Here is a 15851-nt window from a genome sequence, read left to right on the forward strand (position 1 = left end):
TGAATTCCATAGTTACTTCTTTTTGGCTTTTGTCTGACTTCACTCTTAGAATAATAAGCTTCCTGACATCTGGTGATAAATTTGGCTTTGTCTTTGCCATGTTTTAACCTAAAAGGACACACAATAAAAAAAGAAAAATGTAGGCAAAATTTGACTACTCATGACAAAATATGCAAAACATTTGGCCTAGCAAATGTTGAAAACTAACACTTAAAGGGATAAAACAATGTCAAACACAATTTTTCGTTCTTATAGCTGACAACTATTTGCTTCAGGGTTACTAAAATCACCAGGACAAATGACATCACAACAACCAGACAGAAGTAATCACACTTTAAAAAAAAATGCAAAACTTTTGATTGCTACTGTATTTCCAAAACTTTACTAAAGCTCAAAATCGAAAACCTTTTTTTTATTGTTCTGACACCTGCGAATTCCAGTTTCACCCAGAAAAATTCCTTTTCTATTTCTGTTGCATTATTACGCTATTGACTCAACTGAGATTGCCCACAACCCAATCATCTGAGAAACAAAGCAATAAAGTTCTTATAAACTTTTCGATCACACAACACTGTATCACCATAAAGGAAAAACACAGTTGGGTTAAAGTTACTCTATACAGGATGGCGACATGGGGTGTGTTGGCTTTACTGGGATTTCAAGTCTTCTTCTTCACAACTGAGGCTTCTATGGTGAAGTGTAACGCTGGGGCATATGATGATATCGTAATTGCCATACACCCGGATGTACCCGAAGATGTTGTGCTCATAGAAAAAATTCAGGTAAGGTCATTATACAGTCAGAGCATAGCACATAAATATTCATGGTTGTTGACACCTTCTTAAGAGGGCCTCCCAAGATTGGTCTTCCAAAGCGGTGGTCCTATCAAAGATGAGGGCAAATCTATTCTACTCTGGTCTAAATCAGGAGGCTTTGAGTTCAGGGGCAGATACAGACAGAAGAGGGTCCCTGAGCAAGAACAGTATATGAGCCCTATGCAGTCCAAAAACTCATCATAATACACAATTCCACCTGCTTTGGAGGTGGTAGTGGCCCCCTTACCACTTGGGCCCCTTTGTGGCTGCACTAGTTGCACCAATGATATGTCCGCCCCTGTTTGAGTTTGCTATATTATACAGTCATGGCCAAAAGTTTTGAGACTGACACAATTTTATAAGCGCATACGTTTTTAAACTTTTATTGATACATGTACAAAGTTTATGTAAAGACTCAATGTTTACAGTGTTGACCCTGATTTTTCAAGAGTTCTCCCCTTCGTCCTGGCAACTGGATATTTGCTACTGGGCAAAATCTGGACTGATGACCACCCATTCTTACCTAATCAGTGCCTGGAGTTTATCACATTTTTTGTGTTTTTGTTTGTCCATCTGCTTTTCGAGGATTAACCACAGGTTCTCAATGGGCTTGAGATCTGGGGAGTTTCCTGACAATGAGCCCAAAATGTCAATGTTTTGTTCATCAAGCTACTTAGTTATCACTTTTGCCTGGTGACATGGTCTCCATCATGCTGGAAAATTCATTGTTTATCACCACACTGCTCCTGGATCGTTGGGAGAAGCTGCTCTTGGAGGATGTTTGGATCCCATTCTTTATTCATGGCTGTGTTCTTAGGCAAACTTGTGAGTAAGCTCCCTCCATGGGGAATGGTTTAAAGATGTCTTACTGTTGGCATGACACAAGTCTTATGGTAGTGCTCACCCTTTCTTCACCGGATAACCATTCTTCCAAATGTCCCAAACAATCTGTAGTGGGCTTCATCAGATAAAATAACTTTACCCCCGTCCTCTGCAGTCCAGTCCCTGTACTTCCTGCAAAGTTATTTTCTCTGATGAAGACTTCTTCTGCTTTGTAGTTTCGCTATAAGCTATTACATTTCAGCTTGTTTTATTTATTAGTACAAATTTTTATGCATATTGCTTTTTTCCAAGAAAATGGTGAAAGAGGCTACACGTGATCTGTTTAATGCTACAAGACAAAGGCTTTATATAAGAAGCGCAAAGATCTTGATTCCTAAAACTTGGTCACGGAGTTCTAAGAACCGTACAAGAGAACGGTATGAGAAGGTAAGAATGTCATACTGTACACAGAGAGGTTTATAATCTTTGTTAATGCACCAAACAACAGGACTTTTCGGGGGAGAAATTTTTTAAAAAAAGTTTATAAATATGAAAATTTTTCCAACAACTTTAGTCATTTTCTTTTTTAACATTTTACAAATCCAGGCAGATGTTGTCATTGTGAATTCATTCTTACGTACTGGAGACGCCCCTTACACAAGACAATATGGTGGATGCGGGGAGAAGGGACAATATATTCACTTGACACCAAACTTTTTGCTGCAGGAAGATTTGACCTCATTTTATGGACCTTACGGTAAGAAAGTGACTTAATTCTTTAATTTCCAGAATGTTCCCTCCTAAGTTCTTTAATTTGGACCAGCTGCCTAAAAACAGTGAAGACGTAAAATTTTGCAAGATGAACTGGTAGGCTGTCTCTGTAATGATTACATTAGTTGTCACAGCAGGCTGTAAAGTGAGATTATCTTCTTTTACTAGTCTGAAAAGGAGCCAATTTTGCTGACATCTAGTGGAAATTATGAAAACTGCAGTGATTAATATTTAATTTTACATGGACGTTCATTTATATCATGCTATTAAAAAAAAGTAGAAAAAAATGTAAAAGTTAGTTTAACAAAATATATAATAAGTGCCACTTTCTGATCATAAAGATTTTCTCTGGAGAGGTAATATCTGGCCAGCCATGAGTTCTTGCAGCTGTACTGAAAAATATATTTTAGTATAAATATGTTAAAGACTGATGAAAGAACCTAAAATTTTACATTTTTAGGAAAAGTGTTCGTTCATGAGTGGGCTCATCTTCGTTGGGGAGTGTTTGAGGAACACAACATCGATCAACCATTCTATCTTTCTGGAAAACATCAAATAGAGGCAACAAGGTATTAAACTACACATTTATTAGGATGTCTGTAGATGTAAATGGGTTGTCCACCCATTTATTACTAGCATGAATCTGTTTCCCTGCCCATTTAAAGGGAATTTGTCAACAGGTTTTTGCTATTTAACCTGAGAGCAGTATAATCTGGAGCAAGAGAACCTACTTTCAGAAATGTGTCACTTATTAGGCTGTGTGCTGTAGATTCAAAACAATCAGTGTTTTATCACCAGGAGAATATCACTAGGAGGACTAGGTTTCACATGCAAGCCAGTCCAGCTGTGTAATCAGCATAACCCCGCCCCCACCACTGATTGGCATCATACTGACAATGTACAGTGTACAGAGGATGCTGCCAACCATTGGTGTGGGCGGGGTTATACGGAGCTCAGCATTCTGAGCACTGCTACATCTACAACAGGGAAAACACCGATTCTATCAAAAATGCATCATTCAGCCCAATAAGTGACATATCACTGGAATCAGGGTCTCTACCACTACATCATGCTGCTCTCAGATTAAATAGCAAAAACCTGCTGACAGATTCCCTTTAACCATTTAACTCTGATATGTTTATAAATCAGCTGAGAGCAGATTAGAAAACAACAGATAAAAGAGTTATAAACTTTCCCTTTTGACCCTTTTGACCATCAGAACAAACTTTCTAATCGATCCTTTTGCAGCCAGGAATATTCAGAACAACACAGAGGCTATAGAAAGCAAATGGTACAAAATGTGTAATGAGACTCAATTACAAGATTTGTAGCCAAAAATATATGCATTTATGTAAAAAAAAAAGTGTCCCCAAAGGTGGAGAATCCCTTTAACCAACCATCACGTCTCTTCAAGCCCTGTCATAGGACTGAAAGGAACCATGAGCTAAACACAAAGGGCCCGATGTATCAAAGCTTTCATGCCAGAAATCTGCTGTAAAAGCTTTGGAAAAGTAGCAGAATTTAGGTGCAACTCAGAGTTGCGTCTAAATTTTGAAATTTTTGCCATTCTCACACCAGTTTCTCCCAGCTCCGACAAAATGGGCAAATATTGGGCAGTAAAGGACGAGGAGACCATCACTCATGAATTTGATGAGTAGTGGTCTCCATGGCCCTGTACCTTTGCTACACCCCAAATCTTACTACAGCAGGGGCTATGGAGTAGGGTTAGTGGCGAGGGGTGTACGCCATTCGTCCGGCACACGTGAATAAGGAGCGTCTGGCTCCAGCACGCCTCCTCGGGCCCCCTGTGTTATGTCCCTCAGATTTTCTAAAGGCCCTTCATAAAAAAAAAAAAAAGTGCTAGTTCTCTATCATTGACCCAATGATCAAAGGGTGTTTTGGTGCTGCGATCAGCTGATGGGGGTCTCTGGCATTAAGTGCTCAATCTCCCTGCAGCGCCATCACAGGGGAAATGCAGCATTACACCGTTCTCACTGAAATCCATGGGATGTCTGTGTGTAATGCTGAGTAGTGCAGGGTCCTCCATCTTACTAATGGATATAAACCCTAAACCATTGACCTCATCTATTGCAACAATATATTTATCCATAATACTGTATTTGGAAAGAGGCTTTTTATACCAGAAAATCCATCTAACAGTATAATCATTTTTTTCTGAAGAACATACTGATGAAATCACTTTAATATATCCCATGATGTACATTTTCATGTCATTTCTAGGTGTTCGGTTAATATCAATGGCACGTATAGAAGGCCACAAAGCATGGCGCATTCCTGTGTAACAAGGCCATGTAGTATCGATCATGGCACCGGCTTGTATGCACACGGCTGCACTTTCTACCCTGACAAAAATCTCTTCTCCTCTGAATCCATTATGTATTCTCCTGGCCTTCAGCCCGTGAGTACAATTGTAAGGTTACGGTAGTTGACCTTTCTGAAATGAACATGTATGACTGTACAAGACAGTCAAACATTCCCTGTTATTAAATAAACTTTCTCAAATGTTACAAATTTCATTTTATGGCACAAAATCAAAACTATTATTTTTACAAAATAAATTAGGCCTCATCTATCACCAAGACCATCTCTGTTGCCTATGGCAACCAATCAGAACTCTGCTTTCATTTTTACAGAGTAGTTTAGAAAATGAAAGCTGAGTTGCGATTGGTTGCCATGAGCAACAAACAGTCTTACTGTAGATACAGTTTTGATAAATTGCACAGTTTAATCAATTTGTTTTTCATAAGTGCTGCGTACCTCCGCAAAATGCTCATCAGATGAGTTGTCAAACAAAAATGGATTGCCTAAATAGAGCGACCATTTTACCCCCTTGGCGACATCTGCCATACACAATACTGCCCTATACAGTGTATTGAACAAGCTCTATGAGAGGTTCAAATCTCCTGGGGGAACAAATAAAAAATAAAAAAAATGAAAAAAGTTAAAAATATATATTTTTTTAATGTTAATTTTTTTTAGAATTTTACACCACTTAGAATTGTTTTCCCCTCGTTTCAGTACATTATATGGCAAAATTAATGATGTCATTCAAAATAACAACTGATGCAAGTTAGAAGAAAACATAAAAGTTATGGCTTAAGGCGAAGAATAAAAAAAAACAACAACTTTTCCTCAGGGTATTAAGATGTTATGTCTGCAGACTCCATAAGGCCATAAATGCCTCATTTGGCTATAGATCCCTGCGGCTTTCATTTTTAAGGTGCCCATACAACCAGGGGCGTAACTACAATAGGTGCAGGGGTTGCAATTGCATCCGGGCCCTGGAGCCTAAGGGGCCTAAAAAGTCCCTTTGGCCTATATGAAAAAAACATTACTATTAAAGACTTGAAATAATTGAGGGCCCCGTTGGAGCTTTTGCATTGGGGTCCATTAGGTTTAAGTTCCACCACTGCATACAACATCAATAAATGTTGGCCAAACCTTTGTTTAGTTTACAGCTATTAATCCTGATTCCCCGATAAACACAAATGCTCGCCCATGTGCATTACATGCAATAGCGTAACTTGAAGCTCATGGACCCCAATGCTAAATCTCCAACAGGGCCCCGAAATATCGCAAGTATTAATAGTAACAGTCTTCTCATATGGGCCAAAATCACCTTTTTGGCCCCTCCAGGCTCCAGTACTTGGGTGCAATTGCAACCCTTGCACCTATTAATTACGCCCCTGATTGCATGGGTAGAGTGGGGTAGAACACTGACAGGCACCACTTATATCTCCCGAGAACAAAAGAATGGCCGATACTTCTTTTTTCCTGAGATCATCTGTCAGGGGAGAGTCAAGGGGTCCCCATACATAAAAAGGAGTTGGTTGGTCATGCCAAAATGAATGGGTTAGGGTCTGCAAAATTTGCTTTGATCTGTATGTGCACCTTTAGACATCACAGATAGTTGCAGTGTCGTAACTTAAAGTTTGTGGACCCCAAAGTTAAATCTCCAAAAATTCCCTTACACAGGTCTTTAAAGACGACCTATCACATTGTAGAAGCAGTCCGTTCTGTGGACAGTATGGTCTAGAGAAGGAGAAGATGATCACCGGAAGATACATAGGTTTGTTGGAAAAGTTTTAGAAACCCTTGCATTTTATTCAATGAAAATCCTGGTGTTTGTATGCATGAGTCCAGTGGGCGGTCCTAGTCAGTGATTGACATTTATCTCTACATCCACAGTCATATAGGGAATGACTGACTAGGAACGCCCACTGGACTCATGCATACAAACTCCAGGGATTTCAATGAATGAAATGCTATTAAAATATTAAATATTAAAAATTTGTAATGAAACTTTTCCAACAAAAATGTATATCAATCTGATCAGCTCCTCCTGCTCTATAATATCCTGCATTCAGATCAGATACTATTTTGAACACGACGGGTTCTTTATAAATAGCATTGGTCTTCTCATATGGGCCAAAGGAATCTTTTGGGTACGCCCTAAGCTCCAGGGCCCATATGTGACTACAATCCCTGCACCGATTTTAGTTACGCCCCTGACAGTGGCATTTAGAGTCCCAAAGCTTCCATATTAAAGAGATCTAGGCACTACATGTGGTCCTCTATGGCGGCATTGTACTACAGAAACAGCCCCAGGAACATTTCTTAGACTTGATCCTAAGTCTACCCCTAAAAACCCTATTTTACCCTAATTTACCATTACCCTCCATATTACCCTATTAGCTTTTTCACACTTACTATTACATGGTTTCATTTCACCTGTATAGTATTTGTGCCCCCTAACCCTCATACAAATTCTGTATTAGGACCATACCAGCCATGCGCCAGATGGGTTGTAAGGATGATTTTACATATAAACACACCCCCCCCCCCTCACTTGTTTGGACGGTCTTTTCTGAACAGACTATAGCCCTGTAAATTAACTGCCCAGTCATGGCTCATGTCCAGCCACGTCTCAGATATCCCTACCATGTCATAATTATTTTCCAACAAAATTAATTCTAATTCCTCCATTTTGTTGGTGAGGCTTCTGGCATTAGTGTACATGCATTTTATGTATCTCTCTGTACCTCTATTCCTTCTTACTTTATTGACTGTTCTAACCCCACCCCCAATTTCTTTATTTGTGCCCAGGTCACTATCTTCCCCACCTATAAAATGAATACCCTCCCCCCCAATCACTCCTCCAACCTTCTAGCCATTTTCTCCCCCAGCACAACTGCACCCTTCCCATTGAGGTGCAGCCGGTCCCTAGCATAGAGTCTGTAGCCAACTGAGAAGTCGGCCCAGTTCTCCAGGAACCCAAATCCCTCCTTCCTACACCAGTTCTTGAGCCACTTATTTATCTGCCTAATCTCCCATTGCCTCTCTGGCGTGGCACGTGGTACTGGTAGTATTTTAGAGAATACCACCTTGGAGGTCCTTGCTTTCAGCTTGCAGCCTAATTCCCTGAAATCATCTTTAAGGACCTTCCACCTACCTCTAACTTTGTCATTTGTGCCAATGTCCACCATGACCGCTGGGTCCTCACCAGCCCCTCCCAGTAATCTGTCAACCCGATCAGCGATGTGCCGGACTCGAGCGCCAGGTAGGGAGCACACTGTTCGACGATCCCTGTCTTTGTGACAAATTGCCCTATCTGTTCCCCTAATAATTGAGTCCCCCACTACCAGCACCTGCCTGGCCTGCCTTGCTCTCCTATTTCCCTCTTTACTGGAGCTGACACTCCTCCGGCTTTCAGGGGACATGCCTTGCTGCAGCAGTGCTACCCCTGTACCATCACTCCCCTCATCTGCCAACTTTGCAAACTTATTGGGGTGTGCCAGATCAGGACTAGCCTCCCTGGCACTCTTCCCTCTACCCCCCCTTCTAACTGTCACGCAACTAGCGGCCTCACTGTCCTGCAGCTCCCGACTACCACCCTCCTCCACATCTACCCCAGTGAGCTGCTGCTCAGTGAGCAGCAGACTCCTTTCCATATTGTCAATGGATCTCAGTGTTGCCAGCTGCTCATTTAGATCCAGTACCTGGGCTTCCAAACGCACAACGTGCACACATCTCTCGCAGCAGTAAGCAACCCCGACCGGCTGTTCAAGGAATGAATACATGTGGCAAGATGTACACTGGATAGCATTGTCAATAATGGAGCTCATTTCCTAATGGGGATTGCAATAGACAGAATGTTAAGTAAAAATAAAAGTAAAGAATTAATAAAATACTGACAGCAATTCAGTCCAAAGTCCTCCCTTCCAAACTCCCTGACTCCAAAGTCACTGAAAAACAAGTCACACACTTACTTTCGTTCGCACTTACACTCCGGTCACACTCAGCTCGTTCACACTCGCAAACTAAGAGATTTAAAGAGGTTTTGTTGTTGTTTTTTTTTCCTTTTTCCAGCAATGCACCCTACAGCTCAATGCACTTCCAAAGGACTGGATGCCCAACCAGCTGCCCCTTATAAACCCTTAATTATGACCCCTCCCCCTTAATTAACCCCTTGTGAGTATAGCTACATCTCAAGATTTTAGTGCAATGTAGTTAACCCTTAAATACACAGGTAGTAAACTAAGAAACTGTAAAATTGTAGTGAGAAAATAGGTTTTAAAAAGCCCAATAAAACTAAACAGGTAGAAAAGCACTCTGCAGGTCACAATGCAGCAACTCACCGCAATTCACACAGGTATTTTCTGCAGGATTCCCAAATACCTCTTCACTGAAAAACAAGTCACACACTTACTTTCGTTCGCACTTACGCTCCGGTCACACTCAGCTCGTTCACACTCGCAAACTAAGAGATAAGGGGTGGGGGAGATAAGGGGAGGGGGAAAAAATAATAAATTACTGATAGGGGTTTGTTATAAGTCTCCAAAAATAATGGAAGTAGCGGAGAATATCCTCGTAAAGCAAATAGATGAAGCAGCGACTAAAGGAGAAGTCATTATTATGGGAGACTTCAACTACCCTGAAATACATTGGGGGACAGAAACATGTAGTTCAAGCAAAGGTAATAGGTTTTTGACAACTATGAGAGACAATTACCTTTCACAACTGGTTCAGGACCCAACAAGAAGGGGGGCACTGCTAGACCTAATATTAACCAATAGGCCAGACCGCATATCAAATATACGAGTTGGGGGTCACTTGGGTAATAGTGATCACAAAATAATACGTTTTCATGTAACCTTTAATAAGATGTGTAGTAGAGGGGTTACCAGGACACTAAACTTCAGGAAGGCAAATTTCCAACGGTTGAGAGATGATCTTAGTGCAATAAACTGGGACGATACCTTGAGACATAAAGCTACACAAAGCAAATGGGAGACATTTATTAACATCCTGAATATTACCTGTGCACAATATATACCCTTTGGGAATAAACATGCTAGAAATAGGAGGAAACCACTATGGCTAAATAGAGCTGTAAGGGGCGCAATAAGTGACAAAAAGAAAGCATTTAGAGAACTAAAGGAAGTAGGTAGTGATGAGGCATTAAATAAATATAGAAAATTAAATAAATTATGTAAAAAACAAATCAAGGCAGCAAAGATTGAGGCAGAGAGAATCATTGCCAGAGAAAGTAAAAATAATCCCAATATATTCTTTAACTACATAAATATTAAAAAACTAAAAAATGATAGTGTTGGCCCCCTTAAAAATAGTCTGGGTGAAATGGTGGATGAGGATGAGGAAAAAGCCAATATGCTAAATGATTTTTTTTCAACCGTATTTACACAAGAAAATCGCATGACAGAAAACATGATTAGTGATAACAAAAATTCTCCATTAAATGTCACTTGCTTAACCCAGCAGGAAGTACGGCGGCGTCTAAAATTCACTAAAGTTGACAAATCCCCGGACCCGGATGGGATACACCCGCGAGTACTGCAGGAATTAAGTAACGTCATAGATAGACCATTATTTTTAATCTTTAAAGATTCCATAATAACAGGGTCTGTACAATAGGACTGGTGTATAGCAAATGTGGTGCCAATATTCAAAAAGGGGACAAAAACTGAACTTGGAAATTATAGGCCAGTAAGCTTAACCTCTACTGTGGGTAAAATCCTGGAGGGTTTCCTAAGAGATGCTATAATAGAGTATCTGAAGAAGAATAACCTCATGACCCAATATCAACATGGGTTTACGAGGGACCGTTCCTGTCAAACTAATCTGATCAGTTTTTATGAGGAGGCAAGTTCTGGACTGGACCAAGGAAATGCAGTGGATGTTGTGTATATGGACTTTTCAAAAGCTTTTGATACGGTTCCACACAAAAGGTTGATACATAAAATGAGAACAATGGGGATAGGGGAAAATATATGTATGTGGGTTAAGAATTGGGTCAGTGATAGGAAACAAAGGGTGGTTATTAATGGAAAACACTCAGACTGGGTCTCAGTTAACAGTGGGGTACGACAGGGGTCAGTATTGGGCCCCTTCTTTTTAACATATTTATTAATGACCTTGTAGGGGGCATACAGAGTAATATTTCAATATTTGCACATGAAACTAAACTCTGTAGGGTAATCAATACAGAGGAGGACAATTTTATATTACAGGAGGATCTATGTAAACTAGAAGCTTGGGCTGATAAATGGCAAATGAGCTTTAATGGGGATAAATGTAAGGTAATGCACTTGGGCAGAGGAAATAAAATGTATAATTATATGCTTAATTGTAAAACACTGGGCAAAACAGTAACTGAAAAGACCTGGGTCTATTGGTGGACGACAAGCTCACGTTTAGTGGCCAGTGTCAGGCAGCTGCTGCAAAGGCAAATAAAATAATGGGATGCATTAAAAGAGGCATAGATGCTCATGAGGAGAACATAATTTTACCTCTATACAAGGCATTAGTGCGACCACACTTAGAATACTGTATACAGTTCTGGTCTCCGGTGTATAAGAAAGACATAGCTGAACTAGAGCGGGTGCAGAGAAGAGCGACCAAGGTTATTAGAAGACTGGGGCGTCTGCAATACCAAGACAGGTTATTACACTTGGGGTTATTTACTGTGGAAAAAAGAAGGCTTAGGGGTGATCTTATTACTATGTACAAGTATATGAGGGGACAGTACAAAGACCTTTCTACTGATCTTTTTACTCTGAGTCCTGAGACGGGAACAAGGGGGCATCTTCTACGTCTGGAGGAAAGAAGGTTTAATCATAATCACAGACACGGATTCTTTACTGTAAGAGCAGTGAGACTATGGAACTCTCTGCCGCATGATGTTGTAATGAGTGATTCACTGTTAAAATTTAAGAAGGGCATGGATGCCTTTCTTGAAAAGTATAATATTACAGGTTATAAATACTAGATTCCTTGATAGGGCGTTGATCCAGGGAACTAGTCTGATTGTCGTATGGAGTCGGGAAGGAATTTTTTTCCCCAATGTGGAGCTTAGTGTTTGCCACATGGGTTTTTTGCCTTCCTCTGGATCAACATGTTAGGCTATGGGTTGAACTAGATGGACTTAGTCTTCCTTCAACCTTAAAAAACTATGTTAATAATACTGATGCCTTCCTAAGAGGTAGATGGGCCTCTGGGTTCCTCCCCCAGACTCTATGGCCCAGGCGCTGCCGCACCCCTGATACCTGGACTCCGTATACCTACGCCCCCATATTTTATTTAAAGTCACGTTTTAGTACTATTATTTTTTTTGCTTCAAATTCATACAGAATTCATACACTTCATGTGTTCCCCATATACAGGTATCAGGATTCTGTGATGAGACCAATCATAATATGGAAGCTCCCACCATGCAGAATCGGATGTGTGATTGTCACAGTACATGGGACATCATTAAGAATTCCATTGATATTGCTTCATCTGAACCAAGGGAGAACTTCATCATTCCTGAGCCGACCCTCCAAATCCTGCGATACAGGGAGCGAGTGATCACTCTGCTGATAGATGTCTCAGGAAGCATGAGCACGGTGATCCCGGCCAACTCTTCTGTTCTGAAATACAAATCAATTGTACCACAGCCACAAGCAGGATAAGTGATTAATATATGACTGATAGAGGTCCGATAACTAAAGGTCCAGGTCCAGGAAAAACCCTTCAAAGTCTAACTACGAACATGTTTTACGTTTACATATAAAATTAATCTGCAGAAAGGGAATCTTCATAAAGAAATTACTTATCCTGCACTGATCCTGAGTTACATCCTATATTATACTCCAGAGCTGCACTCACTATTCTGCTGGTGCAGTCACTGTGTACATACATTACATTACTGATCCTGTACTGATCCTGAGTTACATCCTGAATTATACTCCAGAGCTGCACTCACTATTCTGCTGGTGCAGTCACTGTGTACATACATTACATTACTGATCCTGAGTTACATCCTGTATTATACTCCAGAGCTGCACTCACTATTCTGCTGGTGCAGTCACTGTGTACATACATTACATTACTGATCCTGTACTGATCCTGAGTTACATCCTGTATTATACTCCAGAGCTGCACTCACTATTCTGCTGGTGGAGTCACTGTGTGCATACATTACATTACTGATCCTGTACTGATCCTGAGTTATAGCCTGTATTATACTCCAGAGCTGCACTCACTTTTCTGCCGGTGCAGTCACTGTGTACATACATTACATTATTGATCCTATACTGATCCTGAGTTACATCCTGTATTATACTCCAGAGTTGCACTGACTATTCTGCTGGTGCAGTTGACCCGCCCAGGGGAATATGGGGGACTCGGTACCCGGGCCTTGACCTTCTGTGGGATGTCACGGCAGTCGGCTCCCTGGCCCATACCCTGGGGTCACTCTTTAAAAGGGGTTTTGTTAACAGCTTTGTCTCGTGACGCCACCTGTGGTTTCCGGTAATGGGTACCAGCGCTGCTGCAGACCTCCGGGGGTGATGGGATGGCAGCTGGGATGTTTCTGCTCCTCACAGGCGGAGTGGGCCCCCTGGGGCAGGGTTGATGGAAGGGATGCAGGTGAGAGGTGGTCCAGTCGGGTCAGGAGGAATGACGGACACGCACACAGGGGATTCGCTTCAGTACCTTTACTGGTGTAACGGCAGGTATGGTCCAGGGTACCTAGTAGGAAGGTGCACTTCTGGACTCTCCCCAGTGAGCGGGTAATAGGCCTCCTGATCTGTTTCTTCCTCTCACTCTGAAGCTTCTGACCAGCCTGAAACTAGGCCTAGCTTCTGTACTCTTTCACTCTCCTAACCTGTATGCTTGGTGGTAAGAACTTTCTTCTGGATACCACTATCCATGGACGCTGGGGCCTTCGTGGTTCCTAGTTCTTTAGATGATTGTAGCTTCAGGTTGACCAGGGGTCTAGAATACTCCTGGTATACTGGTTATTCCTACTGGGCGTAGAGGACTCTGTAGGCGCGGACCCGGTGTCCGGCTTGTGTTCTGGGGTGAGCCTAAGATGCTCCTCTGCCCCCATAACTCCTCTCACTCTTCTCCTTGCTTCCGGCCATGCTCTAGGCCCTGAGGCTTCAGCACGTGCTTTAGGCCCTGGCTGGCCCTCAGCACAGCAGCTCACATGCTGCTTCTTCACTGATCTCTGTGCCAGCACGCTCTGCCTACCTAACTCCACCCTCCAGTATATATATCCCTAACAGGGTTCCCTCTGGTGGTATGAGGGGAAGGGTGGAGGTGTCTGTTATGTAATGAGGGCCTCTTGTGGAGAAGTCCGTCCATGCACCCTTTTGGGTCCTGTGGTACCTGTAATAGCACGGTGCCACACAGTCACTGTGTAAATACATTACATTACTGATCCTGTACTGATCCTGAGTTACATCCTGTATTATACTCCAGAGCTGCGCTCACTATTCTGCTGGTGCAGTCACTGTGTATATACATTACATTACTGATCCTGTACTGATCCTGAGTTACATCCTGTATTATACTCCAGAGCTGTACTCACTATTCTGCTGGTACTGTCACTGTGTACATACATTACATTTCTTATCCTGTACTGATCCTGAGTTACATCCTGTATTATACTCCAGAGCTGCACTCACTATTCTGCTGGTGCAGTCACTGTGTACATACATTACATTACTTATCCTGTACTGATCCTGAGTTACATCCTGTATTATTCTCCAGAGCTGCACTCACTATTCTGCTGGTGCAGTCACTGTGTACATACATTATATTACTGATCCTGAGTTACATCCTGTATTATACCCCAGAGCTGCACTCACTATTCTGCTGGTGCAATCACTGTGTACATACATTACATTACTTATCCTGTACTGATCCTGAGTTATATCCTGTATTATACTCCAGAGCTGCACTCACTATTCTGCTGGTGCAGTCACTGTGTACATACATTACATTACTTATGCTGTACTGATCCTGAGTTACATCCTGTATTATACTCCAGAGCTGCACTCGCTGTTCTGCTGGTGCAGTCACTGTGTACATACATTACATTACTTATCCTGTACTGATCCTGAGTTACATCCAGTATTATACTCCAGAGCTGCACTCACTATTCTGCTGGTGCAGTCACTGTGTACATACATTACTTATCCTGTACTGATCCTGAGTTACATCCTGTATTATACCCCAGAGCTGCACTCACTATTCTGCTGGTGCAGTCACTGTGTACATACATTACTGATCCTGTACTAATCCTGATTGCCATCTTAAGTCCATGTGTTTATAATAAATTGAACCTTTTGACTATTGCAGAACCAACGTATGCAGCGAGTAAATCAGGCGGCAGACATCTTCCTCACCGAGGCCATCGCAGCAGGGACTTACATTGGTATTGTCGAGTTCTCGCTATATCCATACATCGGTTCTGAGCTGCTACAAATCACTCAAGACAGCGACCGAGAATTTCTCAAATCTCGAGTGCCGCCGTCAGAGTCCAACTACGGATCTGACTTCTGTTTGGGTATTTTAACTGCATTTAAGGTGAGTCGCTTTATAAAAGAACAGTTCTGGAATATATTTTCTTAGAACTCTGCATTGTGATTGCTCTTTTATTCCTCCCAGAAATGTATAAATAGGATAAAAACTGGGTGTTACAATTCCCTTTATCAAAGAATCGTATTCTAATACTCCAATATCCAAAAGGTGCTGCCAGTAGCTGTAAATGTAAGACACAACCTATTGGCAACAGGTTAAGTAACTACTAGTTGTCAATTTAATCATTTTCCGGCAGAGTAAAGGCTGTTTCAGAAATCCATGATAATGTCGGATCGCAATGCCTGGACTGGCCACACATATTTCTATGAAGCTGTCACGCTTGCGTCACGAGATCCATGTATTCTGATCCGATATCGGACCGATTATCATGGACTTCTGAAACAACGATAACAGATAAGAAAGAATACTTTAAATTTTAATAGAACAGATATGTTATAATGGCTGACCAGTCCTTTTTATTTGTTTATATAGTCTATTATTTATAACATGGCTTAGTGGTTAATACTGTTGCATTGCAGCATTTGGGTT

General features: G+C 41.5%; 1 protein-coding gene across 1 annotated transcript in view; it reads left to right on the plus strand.

Annotated features, from left to right (window-relative positions):
• The first annotated feature begins 560 nt into the window (after positions 1 to 560).
• The window catches only part of LOC141156954 (calcium-activated chloride channel regulator 1-like), a 32696-nt gene continuing 17405 nt past the window's right edge, over positions 561 to 15851 (plus strand). Inside the window, exons 1-7 of the mRNA XM_073643547.1 lie at positions 561 to 782; positions 1950 to 2084; positions 2244 to 2394; positions 2869 to 2977; positions 4650 to 4827; positions 12113 to 12337; positions 15081 to 15308. Coding sequence (XP_073499648.1) covers positions 624 to 782; positions 1950 to 2084; positions 2244 to 2394; positions 2869 to 2977; positions 4650 to 4827; positions 12113 to 12337; positions 15081 to 15308 — 1185 coding nt within the window. The 5' untranslated portion in view covers positions 561 to 623. The remainder of the gene's footprint in view (positions 783 to 1949; positions 2085 to 2243; positions 2395 to 2868; positions 2978 to 4649; positions 4828 to 12112; positions 12338 to 15080; positions 15309 to 15851) is intronic.

This window comes from Phyllobates terribilis, unplaced genomic scaffold (genome assembly GCF_046119375.1).
Source record: "Phyllobates terribilis strain yellow unplaced genomic scaffold, ASM4611937v1 Scaffold_8__6_contigs__length_399053987, whole genome shotgun sequence".
Taxonomy (NCBI): Eukaryota; Metazoa; Chordata; class Amphibia; order Anura; family Dendrobatidae; genus Phyllobates; species Phyllobates terribilis.